This window comes from Myotis nattereri, assembly GCF_964212035.1.
Source record: "Myotis nattereri genome assembly, chromosome: 1".
Taxonomy (NCBI): Eukaryota; Metazoa; Chordata; class Mammalia; order Chiroptera; family Vespertilionidae; genus Myotis; species Myotis nattereri.
This window is the reverse complement of record NC_138075.1, coordinates 200429256-200456085: the sequence shown is the minus strand read 5'-3', so window position 1 is coordinate 200456085 and position 26830 is coordinate 200429256. Positions and strand designations below refer to the sequence as shown.

Here is a 26830-nt window from a genome sequence, read left to right as displayed (position 1 = left end):
TCCCAGGCGCACTCGTTCCTGCCCTCCTGTGCGCTGGCGGCGCTCCATCCGGGGGCGGCTCTGGGAGCCGGCGGATTTTGCCCGACGGCGGGGTCCCCCAGGTCGCCATGCTCGCGCGCATGTCCCCTGCAGAGTGCGGTCCCTTCGGCAGCGGCGGCGGGCTTTGGCTGGAGCGGCCAGCGCAGGCGGCACGAGGACCTGGGGACGCGAGGCGCCCGCGGCGGTGGCAGCGGAGCGGGCACTGGCGGCGCCAGGCCAGGCGGGCAGGTCTGGGTGTGGCCGGGCGGAGGCTGCCGCCCCACCCAAGCCTGAGCTGGGCACGGGGGCCCGAGGGCGGCTGCGGACTTGGCGAGAGGACGCGGGGCGCGAACGCAGGGCCCAGGAGGACGCGGCGGCAGGCGGGGTCGCAGGGTGCGCACGGCAGCCGGCCCCCACCCCCCACCCTGCTTTCCTAGAAAGCGCCGCCCCGCGCCGCGGCCATGCGCTCCCTGTGGAGAGAAGTCCTCCTGGAGACCTGGCTGGGTAAGCCGAGGCCGCTCTGGCCGCGAGCTCGCGGGCTCGCGGGGGCCGGCTCCCCCCGGGTCTCCCGGGTCCCCCCGGCCCGGCCCGGCCCGCAGCCGCCGCGCTCGGAGGGCTGGCTGAGCCCCGCGAGGAAGAAAAGCGCTCTCAGTGCCCAGAGGAGAGATGCTTATCGCCCCCTGGGAACTTCTGCTAGCGCAGGGGGAAAAGAAAACACCCCGATCGAGGTTCCGAGGCCGAGGGTTCGGCGAGGCGCCTGCGGGACCCGTGCCTCCGGGTTCCCACCCTGGCGTGGGGTCGCCCCGCGAAGGCGCGCGCGTTCTCGCGTGTCGGCCTGGAACTCGCGCGGCCGGTACCGCCCGCTCCACGGGGCCGCCCTCCTCCCGACCCGAGTCCTTTGTGTTTAAAATCCAGAAGAAAAGGGGCACCCGTGTCCTCCGGCGGCCGTGGGCGAGCACACAGGCAGGAGCTGCTGCTGCTGGAGTGGGCGCGCACGGGTGGCCGCGGGGGCGGAGGCTGCACGTTTGGGCATTTGGCGAAAAGCGTAGGACTCGGGTCCCACGAGCTCACTTAGTTGCTTTACAAAAAAATCCCACGAACAGTTACCGGTGTAATTCTGTTGGCGTGGAATGAATCAGAGTTCCTAGACAAACGTTGGGAGACGGCTGGGATCTCGCAGTTCGACGTGAAACTGGCTTTCCTCTGGCCCGGGAGGGGCGCCTGGCTGAGAACTTGATTTTCTGGAGCCGGTAGTGCTCAGACGGCCCATGTTTCTGCCTCAGTCTGTATCTCATGAGTACGGCCATGTAAAGCGACTGGCAGTAAGTACCTAGGTCCTAGGTGCTAGGTACTCCTTGTACTTGATCTCATTTAAGCTGAGCTCTAAGGTGGTTAAAAGTGCTATTTTGCCGATTAAGAAAGAGAGGCAGAGCCAGACCGGCTGCTCAGTGGTTAGCGTCAACCCATGACCCAAGAGGTCACTGGGGGGCTCCATCCCCTGTAGGGGGAGTGCACGAGGCCAGCCATCGATGGTGTTTCTGTCTCATCCATGTTTCTATCTGTCCCTCTCCCTTCCTCTCTCTCTAAAAATCATTAAAAACATTTTTTAAAAATTTTAAAAAGAAAAGGAAGCTGAGAAGTAACTTGGGAGAAAGTGAGTACACTTGGTCATTAGAAAGCTACGTTTGGAGCTAGAGTGACTGTGTGGGCTTAAGTTTATTCTGCCTTTGCTGCTTTTGTGACTTGAGACAATTACTTAACTTTCCAAGTCTCAGGAGACTTGTTTTGCATTTGTAAGAGAGGAGTAGAAATAATGTCAACCTCATAGGACATGGGTTGTGTGAGGAGTAAGAGGGAGGATGTGTGTGAATCCTTAGCACAGAGCCTAGCACAAGGTAAGCATCATTATTGTAGGTTCACAGTCGTTGGCAGAAATGAAACTGACTTCAGATCTGGGTATTCCACTGCCGCATGCTGTTTCCTAAGGTTGGGTTTAAAACAGCCTACGCGCAAGAACATGTTGACTAACCGACCTGCCTTTCCGTGCAGTGCTCGTTGCTCTTGTCGGTTTTCATATTTCTCATTCTGAAAGGCAACTTAGGTAAGGAAATGTCAATCCAGGTCCTGACAGGAAACCCACTTCAACCCGGATGTTCCAAATGAAGAGACGTGAATGCCGGGAGGACCTCGTGGAGGGGCGGGGTTACTGTTTGAAACGATGACAAAGTTACGCTTGCTCTTTCTCTGAAAAGTCTTTTTCTTCTAGGATACGTTACTTGGTCTCTCTGGCATGACCTGCCTCCGATGATTTATTACTTTCCCCTGCAAACACTGGAACTCACCGGGCTGGAAGTTTTTGGCGTAGCTTTTCTCTCTCCGCTATTCCTCATAACTACTCCTGTCTGGAAGCTGGTGCACAAGAAGTGGATGCTAGCCCTGCTGCGGATCCTTGCTGCTGGTAATTATTTGAAAGTATTTCTTTACGTTTTATTTTTAGTTAAAAATCAAATGAAAGTATGTAGGCTGTTCTTTGAATGCTAAATGTTTGAATTAGAAAAAAGAGTTCTCTTTCTCTTACTACTACCTCAAGAGTTTTAGTAAAATTGGGAGAGTAGACAAAAAGCCCATGTATTTTACATTTCTAATTTTCCTATCAGATTGGGAAAGCTTAAGTATCATGAAACGACAAGGGGAAAGAAACCTTGGTCAACAGTTCAACTCTAGAATATATTTTATTCGTCCCCCCCCCCCCCCCAGATATGACACAAAACTCAGAAACCATTAAAATTGTTAAAGGACACTGCATAAAAATATGAAAATTATGCGTGACCAAAACTATAGTAAGCAAAGTCAAACAACAATGTAGGAAAAATATTTGCAGTTCTTTTAGTCAAAGGGCTAATTTCCCTAATACATGGTTTTTTCCCAAATCAGTAATAAATAAAGGACCTACAACTCAATAGGAAAGTGGGCAAAGGCGACCATCAGTTTACTGGAAATGAAATATAATTGTTTATTTAAAAATGTACTAGGATGTGTAGAATGCAAATTGTACTCACAATATACTTATGGACAGTTTTACCTATTGGGTTGGCAAAAAAATAAAGTCTGATAACACTGTATTGTAAGGATGGGAAGCAGACACTCATTCACTGCCAGTGAGAATCTAATTTGGCAAACCTCTCTGCGAAGGCTAATTTAACAGTTTTGGTCAAAATTGCAAATATGTACATACTATTTCACCCAGCAATTCCACTTTCAGGAATATATCTAGTTCATATTTCTATTGATTTGGGTTATTTTTAAAAAAATATTTTTATTGATTGCAGAGAGGAATGGAGAGGGAAAGAAAAATAGAAACATCAATGATGAGTGAGAATCATTGACCAGGCTGTCTCCTGCACACTCTTCCCTACCCCCCGGATTGAGCCTGTAACCTGGGCATGTGCCCTTGACTGGAATTGAACCTGGGACCCTTCAGTCCACAGGCTGATGCTCTATCTACTGAGCCAAAACATCTTGGGCAATTTGGGTTATTTTTTACCTTAAAGACTTTGACCCATTAGAATGGCTATAAAAAGATAGATAATAACAAGTGTTGGCAAGGATGTGGAGAAATTGGATCAGTCACACATTACTGGTGAATGTAAAATGGTGCTGCAGCTTTGGAAAGCAGTTTGTGAGTTCATAAAAATGTTATCCTATGACTCATCACCTCCACTCCTGGTATTTACCTAAAAAAATGAAAACATATGTTCACACAAGACCTTGTACACAAATGTTCATAGCAGCATTATTAATAATAGCCCCAAAGTGAAAACAACCCAAGTGCTCATCGACCGATGAATGGATAAACAAAATGCAGGACATCCATGCAATGAAATATTATTCAGCCATGAAAAGGAATGATGTACTGATAACATTCTACAACATGGATGAATCTCGAAAACATTATGCTAAGTGAAAGAAGCCAGTCACAGAAGGCTACATATTTTATGATTCCCTTATATGAAATTTCCAAAACAGGAACATTTATATGAGCAGGAAGTAGATGATGATTGCTAGGGCCTGGGGGTGGGGAAGAAGAAAAGGGAGTGATGGCTAACAGGTATGGATTTCTTCTTGGGGTGATAAAATATTCCAGAATTAGATAGTGGATAAACAAAATGCACTATTATTATAACACAACTTTGTGAATATATAGAAAACCATGAAATTATACACTTTAACAGGGTAAATTTTACGGTATGAATTATATCTCAATAAAATTTTAAAAAGATTTATGCACACACACAATTTTCCATTAACTCTCTTCCTGTGTATAAAAATGGTATCAGACACAACAGTTATAAAATGCAGGGAACTGAGTACCAAGGTGTGGCTGCCAGAAATATTTAACTCTCTGTAATTTGTTTGTAGGCAGCATAGCCTCCTTCCAGGCGCCAAATGCCGAACTTCGGCTGGTGATCCTTGCGCTTGGTGTGTCCTCCTCACTGATAGTGCAAGCCGTGACATGGTGGACAGGAAGTGGTTTGCAAAGGTATGGTTCGAATCCTATGCACCTATAGATAAATAAGTGTAGCCCAGCCGGTGTGGCTCAGTGGTTGAATGTCATCCTATGGACCAGGAGGTCAAGGTTTGATTCCTGGTCAGGGCACATACCTGGGTTGCAGGCTTGATCCCCAATAGGGAGCATGCAGGAGGCAGTCGATCAATGATTCTCTTTCATCATTGATGTTTCTATCTCTCCCTCTCCCTTCCTCCCTCTGAAATCAATAAAAACATATTTTAAAAAGGAGAGGACAACTGTAATACTTTTAACAATGAAGATAACTTTTAAAAGTAAAAAAAAAAATAAGTGTAGTGATCAGTTACCAAAGGGGAATTGGGACCAAGAGTTCCAGGTTATTGTATTTGCCTTCCATGGGGCCTTGTAGCAGTCTCTCTCTCCCCCCACCCACCCCCCCTTTTCACAAGATCAGAGTGTGAATACCTGCTGTCAGTCTTAATAATGTTTTGAGAATGAAGGAATTTTGACAAGTTGCCTAGATAATGGGCTAGATAAAGGCTAAATCGTGTATTTTACCACAAATTACCAATCAGATTATTTCATACTAGGGGCCCGGTGCACGAAATTCGTGCACTGGGTGTGTGTGGGGGGGGGGGGGAGAGTGTCCCTCAGCCCAGCCTGCCCCCTCTCACATACTGGGAGCCCTCAGGCGTTGACCCCCATCACCCTCCGATCGCCTGATCGGCCCCTTGCCCAGGCCTGACGCCTCCGCCAGAGGTGTCAGGCTTGGACAGGGGACCCCCATCTCTCCCCGATCACTGGCTCTGGCCCCTGCCCAGGCCTGAGGCCTCTGGCCCAGGAGTCATGCCTGGGCAGGGGACCCCCATCTCCCTCTGATCGCTTGCTCCACCCCCCGCCCAAGCCTGACGCCTCTGACCCAGGCTTCAGGCCTGGGCAAGGGGACCATCATATCCCCCCAATCCCCGGCTCCGCCCCCCACCCAGGCCTGATGCCTCACCAGAGGAGTTGACCCTCATCACCCTCCGATCACCAATCACCGGATCGGCCCCTTGACCAGGCCTGAGGCCTCCGGCAGAGGTGTCAGGCCTGGGCAGGGGACCCCCAGCTCCCCGCGGTTGCAGGCTCCGCCCCTGCCCAGGCCTAACGCCTCTGGCCTAGGCGTCCGGCCCAGGCAGCGGGGACCTGCAGTGGCAGCGGGGGGCGCCGCGATCGTGGGCTCCGCTTTAGGCCCAGGCAAGGGACCCCTAGCTCCTGGGACTGCCAGCTTCGACCTTGCCCAGCTCCCATCGCTGGCTCCACCACTACTTCCTGCTATCACTGGCCAGGGCGGCAAAGGCGCCTGATTCTCCGATCATGGCTGGGGGGCAGGGCAAAGGCGGCCCCCCCAGCTCTTACCTCCCCCCTGGGTTTCCGATCACTGTCAGTGGCAGGGGGCTTCCCTGCATTGTGCCTACATATGCAAATTAGCCGCCATCTTGTTGGCAGTTAACTGCCAATCTTAGTTGGCAGTTAATTTGCATATAGCCCTGATTAGCCAATGAAAACGGTATCGCCGTACGCCAATTACCATTTTTCTCTTTTATTAGTGTAGATATTCATTCTATGAAAGTATGAAATTCATGATGGATGCAGTGCATTGAAAGCACACAAAAAGTCATTAAAAACACTTTCAACAATAAAGATAAATTAAAAAAAGAAAGAAAGAAACAACCAGAGGCAGAAAACAAACAGAAAAATACTTCTGCACTTCCAGGTATCTCAGAATCTGGGGATTCGTGTTGGGACAGATTCTTCTTGTTGTTCTCCGCATATGGTACACTTCACTAAACCCAATCTGGAGTTATCAGATGTCTAACAGGGTGATACTAACGTTAAGTACCATAGCCACACTTGATCGCATTTCCACAGGTAAGTGTATGCTGGATTTATTCAGGGATATTCTCTCTTGCCTCGTTTATATTTCTGATCTAAATGTAACATATCTTGGAAAGATAAAAATAGTCCTTCTGAACTATTTCTCTTTTTCAACTTTTTCTCCCTCTGAGACAGTAACAGGCCCAGTCAGTGGACTATTATCCAAGCAGAAGGAGCCTTTTCCTTGCTAGTACAGCGGGTGACAATAAAACGCTGTCTCTGGCTTGTATCACTGTGGAGAGGGAGAGTAGACCAGGCCCTGTGCTCCCGGCTGGCTTCCAGCCCATCTTCCTCCTCTTCCCCTCTGGACAGGGCTCTCCAGGGTGGTGTCCTTCATCCCTCTCTCTCTGACCCCAGGGTATCTCCTTCACAATGGAAAGTTATTTGCGAGCTAGGGCTGTGGGAACTACCTGGGCTTTCATTTCTAGGAGTCCGAAGATAATTAAACTCTAAATCTGAAACTTGAAAAGAAAGGAAATCTTATGTATTCACACCACCGTTCAAATTGCCTGTCTCTCTCTGGTGATAGACACATAGCAAACCTGGATGCTTCTTCATAGGCTAACTCAACGCCCTTCTGAAAAGAAGGGAAAAGTGTTACCAGGTTCTAATTAATTTGCTCCTGGCTCTTTGTGTGACTCTCAATGACTCACTGTTCTTTTGTAAATACAAGGACAGATCTCACAGATTCATGGAAGTTTAGAGGATTTTGGCTCACCATGAACAAAGTGCTTATGTAATTCCCCTTTGGCCCTGATTCTAGCATGGGCTGGGGGTAGGGAGACTAGAGGAACATCATGCAAGTAAATTGGTCAAGTGACAGTAACATTAGTTAGAACATTTAGAACTTGGTTTAGTGTCCTAATATGTGTTTTATCCTATATAATAAAAGGCTAATATGCAAATTGAGTGAATGACTGGTCGCTATGATGTGCACTGACCAACAGGGGGCAGATGCTCAATGCAGGAGTTGCCCACTGGTGGTCAGTGCACTCCCACAGGGGGAGCGCTGCTCAGCCAGAAGCCGGGCTCATGGCTGGCAAATGCAGCGGCAGTGGTGGGAGCCTCTCTTGCCTCCGTGGCAGTGATAAAGACCCCTCGGGGAATGTCCGACTGCGAGAGGGCACAGGTTGGGCTGAGGGACCCCCCTGCCCAGTGCACGAATGTTGTGCACCGGGCCTCTAGTATTTTATAAAACACTAACATCTAAAGGTGGAAACTCAGGCAGTAAATTTTGCAGGCACAGCTTGATAAGGATCTGAACGTTAGGGTATCCTTTTCCTGACTTGTGTTTTCTTCTTGGTACTGTTATTAATTTGTGTGACCCAGTTGTTGGTCCCTTCCTGCTTTTCCCCCTGTGGTCACATTTACAAAACTCCAGACTCCTCACCAGCTTCCCCAGGATATCTGATCATACCAAGCATTTTTTTTTTGTAGTTTTATTACATATCTGCTGGGTCCAGAGGCAAGGGTCACCCACCATATATAGCATATTGCTCAGCAAATTTAGCTTCGGGATCTCTCTTCTCCAAAGACTGTTTAACCTCAGGCCTTGACATCCCCCCTGCCTTCACAGCCTCTCCCATCCCCAGAGCTTTCAGCTCTGTTCCCCCTTTCTCAGACTCCTTTGCTGGCAGAATGGCTTTCTTCTTGTGAAATCGGGCTGCTGGTCCCTAGGGCAGCCCCTAAGGAGGCCTTCTGTCCCGCGGAGAGCTTCTGCCCAACAGGCTCTCCTTTCCTACAAAGAAATTTCCTGCCAGCACTTTCTTCTTGTTGCATGTTTGTATGGTAAGTCATTTATGCAATGAGCTGAGACCTCTTCATTAAACAGTCCTGGCAGAGAAACAATGGGTCCATGCTGCCTGTCACTACTTGGAGACAGGGTTGAATCATATATGAGCGTTTATTCCAATATTGTCGCAGTATGGGAGGGCAGCAGGTCATCCACAGAAATCTGCTCTGCAGCCCCCCAGAAGCCAGCGGCTTATATAGTACAAGTACAAAGGCAAGTAGGCAAGTATGGAAATGGGCAGTTTACGGACATGCAAAAGGACTGGTGTCTTCAAAGGGCTTAGTGATATGCAAGGGCTGGGGTTACATGGAGAAATAGTTGGCCAAATGGGCAGTTAACAGTTAAGCAGAGGGTTGGGGATCTTCAAAGGGCTGGCGATTCTGGTTTCTGGCTCTGGTTCTGCAACAAAGTTGTTAGTCTTTCCACAATAATAGGAAGCTCCAAGTGGGGAGGAAGGGCTGCATTTCCAGGTGAGCTTCCAGGTCCTGGACAGATGCCAGCCAGGTGTCTTCTTTAATCAGAACAAGACAATCACGGTTAACAGAGCATGCTTAATATTTCTTACAATTCTAGCTGGTTCCCTAACATTCTATTTCTGCCCCTATCAGAAGTATAGTCTAGTGAAGTACGCAGGCACTGCGGCCCATTGGCCGAAGTTCCCATCCCTGTTTCTCATGACTAGCTGATCTTGGACAAGTCACTTGCTGTCTCTCTAGGCTTCCGTTTTCAAAACTGTAAAATGAGGTTAGTGATTGAGCCAACTTTATAAAGTTGTTGTGACGATTAAATGAGCTCAAAAAGAGGGCTCAGATCAGGGCAGAGCGCAGAGTCGCTGCTCAGTCGATGCACTCTGTTACTCCGGCTACAGGGGTTCAGATGAGAGCCCTGTTCTTTTGGGGAGAAGCAGCCTGGTGTCCTGGAAACATTCCACTCCCTTGTTCCCCGAACATACCATTCACTTCTCCTACATCTAGTTTTGCTCCTACTGTTAACTTCACATGAAGTAACTGACTCTCGGCATTTTCACTTGTCCAGTTTCAAGGGGCTTGGTTCCCCCTAAACCCTTCCTGACCTGGCTTGCCTAAAACAAGCTCTCCCACCAGCTAGCTCTGCTTTGTATCACAGTCGCTTGTCTCATCCCCCTTCTAATGGAAGCCAGGTACCATTTCTTACTCGCTAAAAGTCTGTTAAAGGTAGAGGGCACATTTCCATGTAACCAACCCTTTTCCATTATCTTTTTATTCTAGATGGCGACTGCAGTAAACCTGAGGGGAAAAAGGCCAGCGAGGCAGCCAAAGGGATGGCCTCTAGGCCTCCCTGGTTGCTGGCAGGGGCTGCCTTTGGCAGTCTTGTGTTCCTCACCCACTGGATTTTTGGAGAAGTCTCTCTTGTTTCCAGATGGGCAGTGAGTGGGCATCCCCATCGAGGGCCAGATCCTAACCCATTTGGGTGAGTTTGGGTTTGTTATGGTTGAAGGAAGAAGTGCCTTCTTTGTTGAACAGCTAGATCTGTGCTGGCCAGATATTTCCTACTCTATTTCCCTTGGACGTTAGGAATGGTGCATGGCATTACTGTGCTCCCTGGGGACGGAGGAGACAGACGAGTATGGGCCAATACTGAAGGATTGCTGCGAGGTGAATGAGGGAGGGTTGAGGGCTGTGCACAGCTAAGCAGGAGGTTCTGGGAGCTCCTGCACGGGCATCCTGAAACTCTGAGCAATCCCCGCACAGAAGACCATGCTCAGTGGCAGGGAAGGCATGGCACTCCCTGGCCATTTTCTCCAGAAACTTCCCCCACTTTCCCCGTTACAGTTGGGCATTTGGTAGGATGAGACCAGAGTGCCCTGAGGAGGGACTGGGTTGGCAGCCTGGGTGTAGGTCTTGATTCTCTGCAAAGGACGAAAGCCTTGGGAGATCTCTGCATCCTCTGTACTCTGGAACCTGCAGCAACCCTGGGGCACCCAGGAGTCCGCAGTCCTGAGTTTAAGTGTTGGCCCATGTGCTTGGTCCTCATTATTCTCTCTCTACTCTTCCTGGAACCTCCTACCTCCTGCAGCGGAGTCCAGACATTCATGTTAAAAGGTTGGAGGGACCTTTAAAACATCTGCCTTAGATATGTTTTCTCTTAAGGTGCTGAAATTCCCATATTTGGATACATGTACAAAAACTGCCCCCGGCAAACCTCTGGGCACATCCCACAGATGTTTCGAGCTCAGCGTGTCCACATCTGGACTCAGCTGCTCCCAGTCCCCAAACATGCTCTTCCTCCTCCATGCCTTGGTTCACTCTGCCAAGTCATCCTGCGATTCTGAGCCTTCTTCATTTTCTGAATCTAATTGGGCATTATGTTCGGTCAGTTCTACTGCTTCTTTGAAAGAACCTACACCTTCTTCCCTGTCTGCAACCACATCTGCCTCAGTGGAGTCCTCACCATCTTTCACCCAGGCCATGCTATTGTCTCCTAATGGTCTCTCTCTGGTGTGGCCTTCTCCACACTGCCCCAGAGTGAGCTCTCTAAGATGCAAATCTGACTCCATCCCTCCCTTGCTTGAAACCTTTCAGGTCTCACACCCCCCGACCCCCGCAACCCCCGCAACCCCCCATACCAGGTCACAGAGACAGGATCTGCGCACGCACGCACACACACACACACACACACACACACACCTCACTTTTACAAATGCTCTCCGCTCTCCATCTTATCCCTGTGCTTACCTGGGCTGACATGACTTTCAGTTCCTCAGAAGTGCCAGACTGTTTCAGTCCTCCATCTCAGTTTATGTGCTCGTCCCTGTCTGGGCTACCTTCTCTGTCTTGGTATCCTGGCAAGCTCTTACTCACCCTTCAAAACCCAGCTCAGGCATCTCCTTTGTGAAATCTTCTCTGACTCTCCCAAGGATTTCTTTATGCCACATACTCGCTTGGATCTCCACCCACACATATCTTTTCTAATTATTCTGTATTACAATGTTTAAAAACATGACAGTTATTTCTTCCTTTCTAGACACCATGCTTCTGAGGGCAGGGAATGAGAAAAGGAACTAATATGCAACTTTGGACCAGTCACGTGACATCCCTGGCCATTTTCTCACTGTACAGTGACAGCTTTCTTTTCAGATATTTTGTAATTCTATATGTCGGGGCAAGACATTGCAGATGGAGATGTAACTCACGAGACCAGCATTCCCAAACTATGTTCTGTGGAACGCGGATTTCTTGAGGTGTTAGTAGGTACTCTGAGAGGAAAAAAGAAGTCTTCCAGATCAAATACTGCATCTCATATTCTTTCTTTGTGCTTCACAAGGCAAATGAGTATAATAGAGACTCCTGAGAGTTTCTTAAACTTATTGAAACATGGAATTTCTTCTTTAGAACACCTATTCACATCTCAAAAAACTGGTGTTTTTTAGAACCCCTGTTTGAGAAATGTTGCACCATCATAGTAAGAATTGCTTTAGAAAATTCACTAGATTTGACTTACGGGGACGAGTCGTGGATAAGTTTTGATGGGTTAGAGAAACGAGAGACGAGAGAAAGGTGAGAGAGAGGCTCAGAGGATGCTGTAGCGACCCTGGGAAACTGAAGGATCGTCCAGACCAGGGGTGGGCAAACTTTTTGACTCGAGGGTCACAATGGGTTCTTAAACTGGACCGGAGGGCCGGAACAAAAGCATGGATGGAGTGTTTGTGTGAACTAATATAAATTCAAAGTAAACATACTACATAAAAGGGTACAGTCTTTTTTTTTTTTTTTTAGTTTTATTAATTTCAGACGGGCCGGATCCGGCCCGCGGGCTGTAGTTTGCCCACGGCTGGTCCAGACGTTCAGACTACAGGCTCTGGGAGGGCGAGGGAGCAGGGCACTGTCTTAGTCTTGTGTTCCGGTTTCCCATCAGCCCACCCAGGCCTCCCGACTCAGTTACTCTTACTCTTCCATAGCACTTTCCAGCTTCTGATATTCTGCACTACTGGTTAATTGTATTTATTCTGTCCCCCTTCCCCCACTGAACGTGACTCCTATGGAGGAAAGGGATCTTTGTTCATGGATGTGTCTCTAGCCCCTAGAAGACAGCCTGGCACATAGTAGGTCCTCAGAAACATTTTTGTTGACTTGGGGATAGAAAAAGATCCACAGTGTCCTCCATGGCCTTTTGTCACATCTGGTCTTCTGTGGACCCAGGATGATCTTTAACTTTAGGATGTGGGGACGGGCAGGATAGCAGCTGGGAGCCTCACTGCAGAGCCCAAGCGCCTCTTTGGGATTCTCTGTCCTACGTGCGCTGCTATGTAGGACCGCAGCCACTTACTTAAGTGCTCTTTCCCCCAGTGTCCTCCTCTGCAAACAATAATAGCATTTACCTACAAACTCAGGAGGATTAAATGAGCTAATGTAATTAAACATAAACATCTGAAAACAGTGCCTACAAGGTAGTAAGTGCCAGTTTATATTAAAGCTGCTTGGTTGAGTGCCCTGTCTTTGCTGCTATTGCTGCGGGATTTCCCCACAAAAATTTAGTTAAATTATTTTTTCTTCCTTCTACAAGTTTTTGTCAAATCAGCAAATGAATGAAAGTGTGTGATTGTTTTAAAAACACACAACTATTGCTGTAACCTGTTTGGCTCAGTGGATAGAGCGTCGGCCTGCAGACTGAAGGGTCCCAGGTTCGATTCTGGTCATGTACCTTGGTTGCGGGCACATCCCCAGTGGGGAGTGTGCATGAGGCAGCTGATCGATGTATCTCTCTCATCAATGTTTCTAACTCTCTATCCCTCTCCCTTCCTCTCTGTAAAAAATCAATAAAAAAATAAAAACACACAACTATTAATTACTTATCCAACTGATAGAGGTCTCAGGAAGGCAGAAACTGCAGATAAAGGCATTATTGAGGCAGAGGAGAGAAGAGGCAAACTAAATAAAAACTATTCCCAATGGCTCTTTATTTTTGTCTTTGGCAGGGTCATTTAAAATGAGTCACATGGCCATAATAGCCTGAGGAAACTTAGGTCCTTTACTGAGCATGAGACTGCACATATGATTTACTTAAAGTCAGAGTTCTGACTGTATATAACATGGGTTCCCATGGGCTCTCAATATCTCATATTATCTCTTGGCTGTACCCAGAAGTAGGAGGTATTTTTCTTTTTCACAGATGGGGCAATGAAATATTAATAATGTCAAAAGTCTTATGGCATGTCTGTTTTTTCCTTTTTCCCACAGAGGTGCAATTCTGCTGGCTTTGGTGAGCGGGTTGATGCTTTCGACTTGTTCATGGTTCCCGGGTACCAGTTTACTCTGGTGGGTTACAGGTATGTGGAGTTTAGCTGCAGGTATGCCAGTTGTTCAGCTTGGTTGCAAGCATGTGCATCTAGACTGGATGGAGGTGACCAAGGCAGCCGTGTGCTGTTATAACCAGCTGCAGCCTCTATGGCCCACCTGTCACTGTGGTTGCCAATGACAGCGGCTCCAGATTCCACTTCCTCCTATTTCATTTCGCCTCTCCTCCTGTAGCTGTCTAATTCTGTCCTGACTCTGCTTACATGATCTCCCCCATCTCCCAAACGACTTTTCTAAGACACGTGTGTCAGGTGCCTTCCAGTTTACCGAAGGTCTGAGGAGATGGAGGGTTGAACATTGCCTTGTTGCCAGACCTTCTCCCTCTCCAAGATTCCTTGCTTCTCTGGTTTTCAGGAATGCCCTCCTTTGGGACTCCATAATGAGGCCTGCATTTCCTGTGTGCATAGTATATTTGGCTTCTGTCAGGAGAGATGTCTGTTTATAAACTAATTAAGCAGGAGAGATGATGTGTGGATATGTGAGAATATGTGTATTGGTAATAGATGTGGATTGAATAACATAATAAGTAAATTTCTGTACCCCTAAGTGCCATCACCTTGCACGGAGATGGATGTGAAATCCAATAGGTTGCTCAATTAATGAGGATGGCCAGGCCCTCCTCCCCCAGGGCTGTGTGAGCACAATGTTGCTGTCGCCTTGAGCTGCTTTACTCTTGTGTGTTTTCTGGTAGGCGTTCCCTGTGGGGTGGGAGGAAGTTTGTGTGAATATTGGAGTAACCTTTCTTCGCATCAGAGAGATGCCTCATGAGAGTCCTCAAGACAAGGATCAGATCATTTTGCTAATGCTGAGTGTGCAATGAGCACCCATAGCTTCTTCATCTTTGTGCAACTGGGAAAAGGAACATGGAACACAGTGAGAGTTTGTTAAACATTTCTATCATGCTTTTTCTCATGGAATAGAAGCAACACACTTATGGGGCAGGTAGGTAGCAGCTTCATTTTAAACAGATATATCAACGTTTAGTTACAGAACAGAAAGGCTGTGAACTCACAGTGTTATGCTTAGACTTACCTCCGCAGATAAGTAAGGTCATACATACCCTTGAGAGTCAAATCTAATCTAGTGTTGCGGTCTCCCTGGAGTATTACATGGTAGCTTAAAAGACTCTAGGGCAGTGGTTCTCAACCTTCCTAATGCCGCGACCCTTTAATACAGTTCCTCATGTTGTGGTGCCCCCAACCATAAAATTATTTTTGTTGCTACTTCGTAACTAATTTTTCTACTGTTAGAAATCATAATGCAAATATCTGATTTGCAGGATGTATTTAGGCAACCCCTGTGAAAAGGTTGTTCGACCCCCAAAGGGGTCGCAACCCACAGGTTGAGAACTGCTGCTCTAGGGGCAAACAGATTGGAGGCCTCTAATAGGCTCTTTGCAACAGAGAGGAAAGCAGGGCCATTGTTCACACACTTCCTCTCCCTCTCTGATCTGCTCACCTGAAATACGTTGGGTTCTCAATTATCTAGAGATGGTGCCCACTTTTCACTGATTCATCTCTGGAAATCACATCCTAAAGCAGAGTGTAGAAAAGAAATCATATTTTTTATTGTGCAGTTGACGTTGGAAGTCCCAGCTGTTTCTCGGCATGAAATTAGTTATGTCAATGACCAGTAGAATGTTGTAAATGCAAAGAGCCTGAAATCTTGATGGCAATTGAATTAGTAAAATCAAAGTTCTATTTAAAAAAGACATAAATGTACTGAACACATTCAGAGGACCCCAGTGTACTAGACAGGGCACCTATGATTTTATTGTATGAAAAATTGATCTTTTGAAAATGAACATGGTAGACGTTATAAATATTATTGGAATGTTCTAGTACCATTCATTCTGTTTGGTGTCTTAGATGTTGTAAAGACTTGGCAGACTCCTGATGTTGTAATGACTCAGGAGACTCATCTCAAACAAAAAAGCAGTTAAGGCGTACAATTAAGTGAAAAAGGCACAGTGGCTCAGAGTGCGTGCCAGGTGCCGCCACTGGTGTGCACGAAGGGACGTGTGCACACATATGCATTTCTTCCTATGCATAGGGTGTCTCTGGAAGGATGCAGAAAATGCCAACATTGGTTGCTTTCACTATAGGAAGCTAGTGGGTGACGATGGTCAGGACTCTCCTGTACCTTTCAAATTTTGAATTGATAGCCTTTTAAAAAATACAATTTTTGTGGATTTAAAAATATATAGCCTATGTAAAAATAGAAAGTAAATTTTAAAAAGACAGTTACAGCCAAGGGAAATTTGAAGAGGTGTTTTCTTTCCCTCCAGATAATTCTCTGTGCTATGACAGAAGAAACAGTCATTCTGATGGCCTTAGAATATCAAATCATTCTTTTAAAAATTAGTCATTGAAAGCTTGTAAACAAAAAAAATTTAATCTCACTAATAAATACATGTAATTTAGAATGGCAGTCGCCAACCTCTCGGACCTCACGGACCACTGGTTAGCGACCGCAGATTTAGAATGTGATACTGTTTTCATCATTATTTTGGCAAAGATTTTTGGAAAAGGTAACTTTGTCAGGACCCAAAAGGGGATATGTCCGGCAAGGTTTCGGAGGGAAAAGGCCGCATGTCCCCTTTCAGGAAATCAGGGACCACAGGTAATGACTCTTTAAACTGCCTTTACCTCTTGACACAGTCATTGTATTTCTAAGAACCTGCTTGAAGGAAATAATCGGAGCTGTAGTCAGAGATCAATTGACAAAGAAAGAAAGATGTCCCTCACAGTGTCAGAAGCTTCCTATGTGGCCAACCATAGGAACATGGCTGCTTATATTGCGGTGTGTGGTCTCACAGCAATATATATACACAAAATGTTTTAGGCAAAAAATTAATAACATGAGGAAACATTCTGGATATAATGTCACATAAGAAGCAGAATATAATCCTCAATGTAGGGTATGGTTTAATTTATGTAAAAATACTACCATATAGACATGGAAAAAGATTAGGAGAAATACTTCGGAGTTTTGACAATTCTTAATTGCTTCCTTACAGTTCTGTATTTTTAAATTTCAAGATGAAAAAATTTTGTTTCTGTTATTAAAATAACCATTGTCAGATCTACGTGTGGGAGGTCTCATGTGGAGTTAAAGTCCGTGAGTTGCGGAGGGCCCTGGAATCTGTGTCTCCTGTTTGTAGGAGTTGTGGTCTTTTGAAGCCGGGGGAATAGTCACATGGCTTTGTCCTGTGATGGTGCAGGTGGAACTTACTGATGGGTGTGAATCGGGGCGCCGGCTGGGGCCACCTCCTGCTCTGCCTGCTGGCTTTTCTGGAGTTCTCGCCCCGAGCATTGAGGAGTTTGCTGCAGACACCTTGAAGGGTGGATCACAACGATACATTGATTGAAATGTCTAGAAAATGTCCTATTCTGTGGAAAAGTGTTATAGTGCCCTGGCTAGTTTGGCTCAGTGGATAGAGCGTCGGCTTACAGACTAAAGGGTCCTGGGCTCGATTCCGGTCAAGGGCTCATGCCCGGATTGCAGGCTCGATCCCCAGTGGGGAGCGTACAGGAGGCAGCCGATTAATGATTCTCTCTCATCATTGATCTTTCTTTTCTCTCTCTCCCTTCCTCTCTGAAATCAATATATATATTTTTAATATATATATAAACCTATATATATCTATATATCTATGTGTATATATATCTATATATCTATATGTAGATATATAGATATATATACTGACAGCTTTAAAAATGGGGTGCTGTAAAACCCTGATATACTTTCTCAAAGATTTCACAGGAAGTGGGAGAATTGTTCTGTTTCCTTGGGATTGGCTCAACAAATGGGCCAGCATTTGCTAAGGGTCTGCTGTGGATCAGGCAGATTGCACAGCCCCCAAACCTCCCAGGCTGTTGGATACGGGATGAGCGGACTGCGGACTTGCTAAAGCAGCGTGTCTACAGCACTATCTCGGCCCCATCTTCTTTTGGGCCAGTGTGGTTGGGAAAGCCAACATACCTAATATAGAACAAGGGGCAGTATTCAGGTGGAAGGAAATGCCTTTAGAAAGTTCCTTAACAAAAACATTCTAGAAACCACCTGACTCTAACATGTTGTCTAAGTCCTGGACCTCGCTAGTTCAACTAAATGGACATGTTTTTGGTATTGCAGGTAAGTTCAGTTTTTATTGAACTTAGGATCATAACACAAATAATCTAAAGACGCCTTCTTCCTTCTCCCCACCATTCCTGAAGAAGTATCACAGGATGGAGGTTCACTGGACCCACATTCCACCTCGGGTTGTACAAGTAACTCACTGTGTGACTTCCAGCAAGACACGTTAACCTTTCCAGACCTCATTTTCTCATTAGCGTGAAGATTGGACCAGTCTCCCCCCAAGGTCCCTTCTGGCTCTAAATGGCTATACATTGGTCATCCCATAAGCCTCCCTCCTATTTATTTATTTATTTATTTATTTATTTATTTATTTATTTATTTATTTTTGAGAAAATGGAAGAAACTTTACTGCTTTCCTGTCTGATTCTTTTTCTTTTTCTCTCTCAAAAACAGGGGCGGCTTCGGCAGCTGGTCTCCTGTACTTGCCCACGTGGGCAGCCGCTGTTTCTGGCTGCGTACTCGCCCTCTTCACAGCGTCCATGTGGCCTCAAGTGCTTGGACACCTTATCAGCTCAGGGTCAAACCCTGGGAAACCCATGGCCATTGCCATGATAGTTTATCTTGTAGATACATTTTTCTGTGCATGGTGCACAGCTTTTAAATTTGTCCCAGGAGGTGTCTACGCTAGAGAAAGATCAGATGTGCTTTTGGGTGAGTACATTATAAGGGTCTGAATTGAACTAATAACTACTGGCAAAAATCCTTCAAGACTGGGAGTTAGCACTTTACACAACAAGTGGAAATAAATAGGATGATCTGGCCTTCTCATTAAAAGAGTCTCTTGATTTAAAAAAACAACAACAACTGGAGGAATGTCTAAATTACTACTTAAAACAAATTTCTTTATTTATTTGAGTTTCAGTAATACTTATTACTGCAAAGCCCTTTTGAATGAAGTAGTTGTGAAAAACAAGTTTAATTCATAATAAAGTATAAAAGAGGTACTAGGTAACACTTGTATTTATGATATGCTGGGAAAGGGGGTGTCCCAAAAAGATGTATACATACTTTGAATAATTTTTCATTCCAATGGGTTAAACCTGAAAAGAAAGAAACATCAATTGAGCTATTATCTGTTAAAGTGTGTATACATTTTTTGGGAATTGTGATTTTATTTTTTGGTTCTTCTGAATTTTATCTATGATTTTTATTTACTATATCTTTACCCATAAAATATATTTTGCATGTGTGAATCTTAGTGTAATGATAAATTCCCAAATCATAGAATAAATACATTTTTCATTTCAGTGGTTATGAACTTATGTGCCATAATTAAAATTTCATAAACCCATCCCATTTTAGTATTTTAAAAATTGTTTGCTGGCAATGATGAAATTGCTGATGTATAAATCAATAAATCAAATGTCGCTTATCATTTCAGTTTAAATAAAACATGTCAGATGCTTTAAGGATAAAACCTTTGAAAAAGTGAAGAGCCAAAACATGTTAGTAGGGGATCAGTTCTTGTTTGTGCATTCATTCGTTTTCCATTTGTTCATTTACTCATTAAAAAAATGATTGCACACCTCCTGTGTTCCAGGCACAGTGCCAGGTGCTGGAGACTTAAGAGACATAGTGCCCTTGCCCACTGAAGCCTCAGAGTAGTGGGGGAAACACTATAGATAAAATTAAATAAATACCTGTGGAAGTGCTGTTGGGGTGAGTGCTGCATATCTAGGCTTCTCCCCTAGTTCCTTTGCCATCTCCCCTGGGCCCTTGGTAAATATCCAACTACTTTGGACATTTTCACATACGTTTTTCTATTCCATGACATTTCTATTCCTGACATCTGTCAGGAGAGGCTGATTTGGAATATATATGTATATTATATACATTATTTAAAATGACATGAAATATTTAAAATGATTGTTAAGAATTTGATATTTCTGGTGAATTCCCAAGCTCTCATCTGGTTAGAGAAACCCATTGCTGCATTTCCTCCGCGATAGATAACCTTGGCTTTGCGAACTTGGTATTTCTTCTGGTTTCTTCCAGGTGTGTGTGCTCTGTCCTGCTCTGTCCTCCTGTGCAATGCCCTGCTCTTTCCTTCCTCCAGCTTGCTTAGGGGTCTGCCATGTGGAGAGCCCAAATGAAAGTAAGAGCTGTTCTGAGCTTAAGTTTACTTCTTCATAGTGTTATGCGTTATGTGCTTTTTGAGTGCCTTCTCAAGTAAGAATGATTATTTTTTTGTTTTAGTAAGCATGACACTATATTGATAAGGCCACAAAATTAAGAAATCTTGGTAATTTTCCGAGTAGCTTTTAATACAATTGAAAGGAATGTGCATTCAATCAGAAACTAGTTATACATGTATTGTCTGGGTTTCTCCTGCTATTTCCTGGAAATGGCACATAATTTTTGTTTTGTTGTGTTTTGCTAGCCAAAACCTAACTCTTACTTGACAGTTCCTAATTGATATAGTGTTCAGTCATACCTCTGTTTCCACTCTATTCGGTACCACCTTAACAGTACATGAACTTTCCATGCAAGCTACATTGTAGTGCATCCAACGGAACTCAACTTTATTGGCCCACCTCTTTGGCACCGTGTGCTCCAGCATGCACACTCTGTGGGGAGCCAGTGCCCAGAACACCCGCATCCAGGCCAGAATTGTTGCCAGGAACACTGCCATGTTGAGAACCTACCTGGCCTCCTGTGTGGAGAAGCCTGAGTCCTTAAGGCTGTTCAGAAGGCTCCTCTCTCTGAGCTCCACCCTCCTCTGCCCGGTCAATAGTGATGCACACGCTCAGCAACCTAACCACTAAGGAAACATTCGGGAAATTAAAAGAGATCCATCAGGGTTCTACTGAGCTGATTGCTTACAATCATCCCCATGATCAAAAGTACTGCTGGAGGAACTGCTTAGGGACTGAGATAAATTAACTTAATAACTGAAATGTCACCGAAATGTTGGCCTCTGGTATTTATCATAGGAAGCATTCTTGGATTAAGATGTAATATCGTCTAATACATTTTTTCTCTTTTGATAGGGACAGTGATGCTAATTATTGGGCTGAATATGCTATTTGGTCCTAAGAAAAGTCTTGACTTTCTTCTTCAAACAAAAAACAACCCAAATGTGCTTTTCAGAAGGAGTGAAAAATATATGAAACTTTGTAAGTATAGTTTTGCTTTCTTTTTAAAAAGCATTTGTTAAAAATATAAAGCTTCGAACATATATGAAATTAAAGAGCATAATGACCACTCATGTACCCTTTGCCCAGTTCCAACAATTGTTATTAACAGCTATCTTCCCTATGGTTTTTGGTGAAATACTTTAAAGAGAATCTCTGATATTATGTCATTTTAACCGTAAACACTGTGTGTTAGTTTTGTTTCACTTCTAACATAGATAAGTTGATTTAACAGGTAAAATTTCCAAAATGCTTTTTTTAATAGTTGAGACTATTTTTCCATTTCTTTTTCTTCTTTTTTGGGAGATTAAATATGTTAACTTTTGGAATATTGATGAGCTATAAAGTCAAACATGAAATAAGTTTACTATTTAATAGGACTCATTTCAAATGAACTGGATTAACAATATTTATTGAATGTGTAAAATTTGCAAATAGTGTTTTAGATACAATACATTTCACAACTACATAGTGTTATGTAGGATTTAAAAACATGGAAAGGCCCCCTTCTCCCGAGCGCAGGGCACCAGAGTTTGTTATAATTGATGAGCCAATATTGGTAAATTATTATGAACTAAAGTTCATAGTTTACATTAGAGTTTATTCTTTTCGTGGTATGTTCTATGGGTTTTGAAAAATGTATGATCACATGTCTCTACCATTACAGTATTATACAGAGCAGTTTTGCTACCTAAACAATCCCTGATTCACCTATTCATCCTCTCCCTCTCCTCCAAACTCCTTGCAACCACTGTCTCCATTGTTTTGCCTTTTCTAGAATGTCATTCTTTGTCTTCCAACTTCAAAGTTTAATCTACTATTTTTGCAATTTCTCATGTATTATGATTTATTTCCATCATCTTTTATTTTTCCACTTTCTCTAGGTATATTTTTTCCTTGTTTATCTTCTTGCTTTCTTTTTTTTTTAAAATGTTTTTTATTGATTTTAGAGAGAGAGGGAGAGGGAGAGAGAGATAGAAACATCAGTGAGAGGGAAACATCAATCAGCTACCTCCTGCACACCTTCTATTGCGGATCAAGCCCTCAACCCGGCATGTACTCTAACCAGGAATCGAACTGGTGGCCTCTTGGTGCATGGGACCATGCTCAATCAATTGAACCACAACAACTGGGCTCTCTGTCTTTGTTTTTAAGCTGCCCCTTGCACTAAATCTCTATTCAGCTTTGTCTAATTCTCTATTCAGATTAGCCTAATCTGCTGTTCATTTTGTCCATTGAGTTTCTAATTTCAGTTATTATAGTTACTATATAATTTTATTTCCACAAGTCTATTAATTTCTTTACAAATTTTTCTGATCACTGAGTTAGTCTCATGTTCCTCAGTCATACTATTAATGTCCTCTTTTATTTTTCTAAACATGTTAAGTGCCTTATTTTATATTTGATTCTTTTGTTCTTGTTGTTTGTTTTGTTAATCCATACCCCAGGCTATTTTTGACATTGATTTTGGTTGTTTTTTTTTTAAAGGGAGAGTGGAAGAGTGGGGGAGAGTGAGAGAGAGACATCGATTAAGAGACATGTCCATTGGTTGCCTCCTTCACGCACCCCAACCAGGACTGGGGATTGAACTTGCAACCGAGGTATATGCCTTTGATCAGGAATCTAACCTGTGACCCTTCGGTGGTGGGCCAATGCTCTAACCACTCAATAACACTGGCCAGGACTATGTTTTGATTCTTAAAGTTTAATATCTGAAGTATTTGTGGGCTTGATTCTTTTTAAAAAAATATATATTTTATTAATTTCATAGAGGAAGGGAGAGGGAGAAAGAGATATAGAAACATCAGTGATGAAAGAGAATCATTGATTGGCTGCTTCCTGCATGCCCCCTACTGGGGATTGAGCCCACAACCTGGGCATGTGCCCTTGACTAGAATCGAACCGGGACCCTTTAGTCCACAGGCCAATGTTCTATCCGCTGAGCCAAACCAGCTAGGGCTGTGGGCTTGATTCTTTAGGGTGATTTTTCCTGCTGGTTCCTGCTCATGGAACGTTGTTGTCTTGTCTATTATCTTGTATCTATTTATGATTTACATTTACTTGCATCTCATGGCTATTGGAATATTTTTAGGGCAGATTCTTTGAAACCTGGTTTTAAAGTATGGGTTATGTATGCATGTCACACATGAAAATTAACTCAGGAATTAGACATTTCCCCTTTGCACAAAATCCTTGATTAATAGGTTTAATAATTTCATGAAAATTATTTTTTAAGCAAACTTAACTTCTTTTAAACAAGTATCTTTGCTTTCTGTTTAGTTTTGTGGCTGCTCGTTGGTGTGGGGTTATTAGGATTAGGACTACGGCATAAAAGCTATGAAAGGAAGTTGGGCAAAAGGGTAAGTAAATGCCAATCTTAATATAGGATTTTGTAGGATATGTGTATATGTATATGTATGTGTATGTGTATGTGTATGTGTATATGTATATGTATATGTATATGTATATGTATATGTATATACATACATTTGTATACTTCTCCATTATGACCGAGCTCTAGACCTGGATCTAATGATGTTAGGGCCCTGTATTTCATCTCCTTAACCCTTAGGTCAGAGGCTAATAACATAGAATTATTTTATGAAGTTGGGCTGGATTCTTGGGACAGGATAGACACACATCATAGAGGCAAACTGCTTGTGATTTTGTTATATATAGAAGTTATCTTTCTCATCCGATGGTTAAACATATCTAAAACATGAAATAAAGAACTATTTTACAGTGGCTTCTTTGTACTGTCTGGTAGATATTGCTGAAGGCAATAATGTGAGATTCTTTGATTGAATAAAAATCTTACAGACAATCCTCGATTTTGCAGATTTGGGTTAACTTGTGTTTGATGAGGTGTGGAAGTTTTCTTGTCTCTTTCTTTTCCCTCTTGCTGTCTACAGTTTTGTATGTTTTTTTCCCTTTCTCTGTTAGAGAGGTGGGTAAGAGTAAGTCATTGCAATGTAATGCTATCCTCCACTCTGATAAAAAGCTTGATGCATATCATAATGCAATGAGAATCACAGTTTTGGGTAAAATAGAATTCATAGGTTAACTTTGGATTTTTTTTAGCAATCTGTATTACCAGGCAGATGTTTCATATTAAATAAAAAGCTATACTGAAGATGCAGGGCCTGCTCCTCTTGTTGACCTTGGTACTCCTAGCACCTCATGGAGTGCTTGGCACATCCTCGGAACTCAGTAACTATTTCTTAATTGAGGTCATTACATAATCTCTTTCTTTTTCCCTTTATTTATTATTTATTACTTATTTATTATTTATGACTGCAAATAATGTCAGCCAGAAGAGGATATGTAATGTCAGGGATCCTTTTCAAAAGGAGTCATTTCAGTTGGATTTTGTGCCTGTTCTTTTGGTCATTCATTCATTCATTCATTTGATAAATCTTTGAATGTCTCATGTGTGCCTGGTGACAGAGATTAGAAGGTAAACGAGTTAGACAAGATCCCTGCTCTCACAGAGTTTACATTCTAGTAGGGGAGGGAGACAGTATTCAGAGGAACAAGTAAGGTGTCAGGATGGCTTCTGTTTTTTTGGTTTGAGCAACTGGATGGAGGGAAGTAGCACTTACTGAGGATTGGAGGAATGAGGGAATACCAGGTTTTGGGGTGATAAAATCCAGAGTTAATTAGTTGCATGAAAAGGGATAGCTTGATTAATATAACCATGCTTCTTGAACTCTCTGTTGATGGTTCCATTCTCTTTATGTGACACTCACTAAACGGGGTAATTTTTCTTGTGGAAAGATGAAATGCCCAGCTCACTGCTGGTGGCACATTGATCTTTTTGTGTTGAGTAATGGCCCTCCGACACCTAGACGTTGCTACTTATTCTTTTCCCAGTCTGAGCTCCAGGGTCCACTATGAGGTGTTTTTCAGTTGTGGCGATGGATTTGTTTTAACCCATCCTCTTTCACAGGATCCCTGTCGTGGGCCAGAAGGTATTAGTTTGAGATAATGATTAGGGTTGAGCAGTGCATTCTCTGACTGAGCCCACTGACCCAAAAGAGGAACTCTGAAAGGGGCTGTGCTCCTGAACCTCTGGCCTTGTGGGGACAGTAGGGGAGTAGCACCACCATACCTCAGTTAGAAGGGGCACACCACTTTACAAACATGTTAAAGGACTCTCTGTGTCCCTCTGTGATCTTCTCCCGGGCAAGGGAAACCCCTCTCCTGAATATGGTGTTTATCATTTCCATGCATTTCTTTCTATTGTTACCATAGATCAGGGGTCCTCAAAGTACGGCCCGCGGGCCACATGCAAATACAAATATTGTATTTGTTCCCGTTTTGTTTTTGTACTTCAAAATAAGATATGTGCAGTGTGCATAGGAATTTGTTCATAGTTGTTGTTTTTAAACTATAGTCTGGCCCTCCAGTGGTCTGAGGGACAGTGAACTGGCCCCCTGTTTAAAAAGTTTGAGAACCCCTGCCATAGATGCTCTATCTCAAGACAGTATTCCATTTTTTTTAACTTTATCTAAATGACATCTGACATATATATATTTTACAACTTACTTTTTCTTAAAATCATCTTTGTGAGATTCATCCATGTGGAAATACATATCCTCAACTCATTTATTAGCTCTGTGCAGTATTCCATTATTTGTAAGTGATACAATTTATTCATTTTCCTATTTTGCCTATTGTAACAACAGCCAGATTATTTTTAAATGTTTGCTATTATAAACAATCTTTATTACAAATGCCCACTTTCCAAACTTCTAAGCTTAAGCTAGAAGTTCATGGAGGATTACGAGATACCGTTTAGCAAATATCTCCTTATTTTTATGAATTAAATGTGGGCAGATACTTATGAAAATACCTTTGCTAAAATATGAATTTTGGTAGAGGGAGGTGGGAAAAATGGGTCATTGAACCTGCCGTTGTTTATAGTTATCCTAATTTACATTAAAACTTCCTCAGGCACCAACCACAGAAGTCTCTGCCGCCATCTGGCCTTTCAGGTTTGGCTACGACAATGAAGGGTGGTCTAGTCTAGAAAGATCAGCTCAGCTGCTTAATGAAACAGGTGGGTCTTACTGGAATTAGTTTTAGGTTTTGAGAAACTACTATTGTTACTTTTACTTGGAACAAGATCATCAGTACCAGGAGGAGGGTTTTTTGGGTCATAAACTAATTTCTTAAAAAGGCTTTACTTTGGTGAACAGCTGCAGGAGGATTTAGCATCTGTAACCACATTTGTCTTTGTTTGAAAGCAATTAATTCTGTTGATTCTGAACAAAGCCTCACACTGGGTATCTACAGGGGATTCTTGTCACGCCTTTGCTCTTAGAGATGCCCCTGCTGGTGGCTCCTGTCACTTGGGGACTCACTTTGGAGACCAATAAACTGTCAGGTTAAAACTGGTAGGGTCAGAGTGATGCTCATTTGTGCTGCAAATTGCCTTTCAGAGCCTAAGGGACTAGGGCACAGGGCAGGGACAGGCTAGTAGGGGGCAATGGGAAAAAAAGGGGGGGGGGGTATATGTAATACTTTCAACAATAATGATTTAAAAATAAATGAATTAATTAAATTTTATTTTTTAATTCTTTGTTTTTTATTATTTTTTAAAAAATTCTTTATTGTTTAAAGTATTGCATATAGTATTATATGTCTCTTTTTCCCCCCATTGTTCCTCCCTGGCCACCCTCACCTCCCCCCCCCCCCCCCCCCCCCCCCGCCAACATGCCCTCACCCCACCCTAGTGTCTGTGTCTATTGTGCTTATATGCATACATACAAGTCCTTTGGTTGATTTCTTACCACCCCACTTCCTCCCCTGCCTTCCCTCTGAAGTTTGACAGTCTGTTTGATGCTTCTCTGTCTCTGGATTTATTTTTGTTCATCAGTTTATGTTGTTCATTATATTTCACTAATGAGTGAGATCATGTGATATTTATCTTTCTCCGACTGGCTTATTTCACTTAGCATTA

The 26830-nt window shown here is 43.7% G+C and overlaps 1 protein-coding gene across 2 annotated transcripts in view; it reads left to right on the top strand.

Moving 5' to 3' along the window:
* Nucleotides 1–479: 479 nt before the first annotated feature.
* The window catches only part of CWH43 (cell wall biogenesis 43 C-terminal homolog), a gene marked incomplete at its 5' end in the record, with an annotated part of 43993 nt that continues 17642 nt past the window's right edge, over nt 480–26830 (top strand). Inside the window, 10 exons of one of the 2 annotated variants that reach the window (XM_081082774.1) lie at nt 480–522; nt 2285–2476; nt 4438–4558; nt 6303–6457; nt 9503–9704; nt 13472–13560; nt 18125–18382; nt 20722–20847; nt 23146–23225; nt 25822–25927. In XM_081082774.1, the coding sequence (XP_080938900.1) occupies nt 480–522; nt 2285–2476; nt 4438–4558; nt 6303–6457; nt 9503–9704; nt 13472–13560; nt 18125–18382; nt 20722–20847; nt 23146–23225; nt 25822–25927 (1372 nt within the window). Of the gene's footprint in view, nt 523–2284; nt 2477–4437; nt 4559–6302; nt 6458–9502; nt 9705–13471; nt 13561–18124; nt 18383–20721; nt 20848–23145; nt 23226–25821; nt 25928–26830 lie in introns of those variants that run through there. The other variant, XM_081082775.1, reaches the window with a different exon arrangement.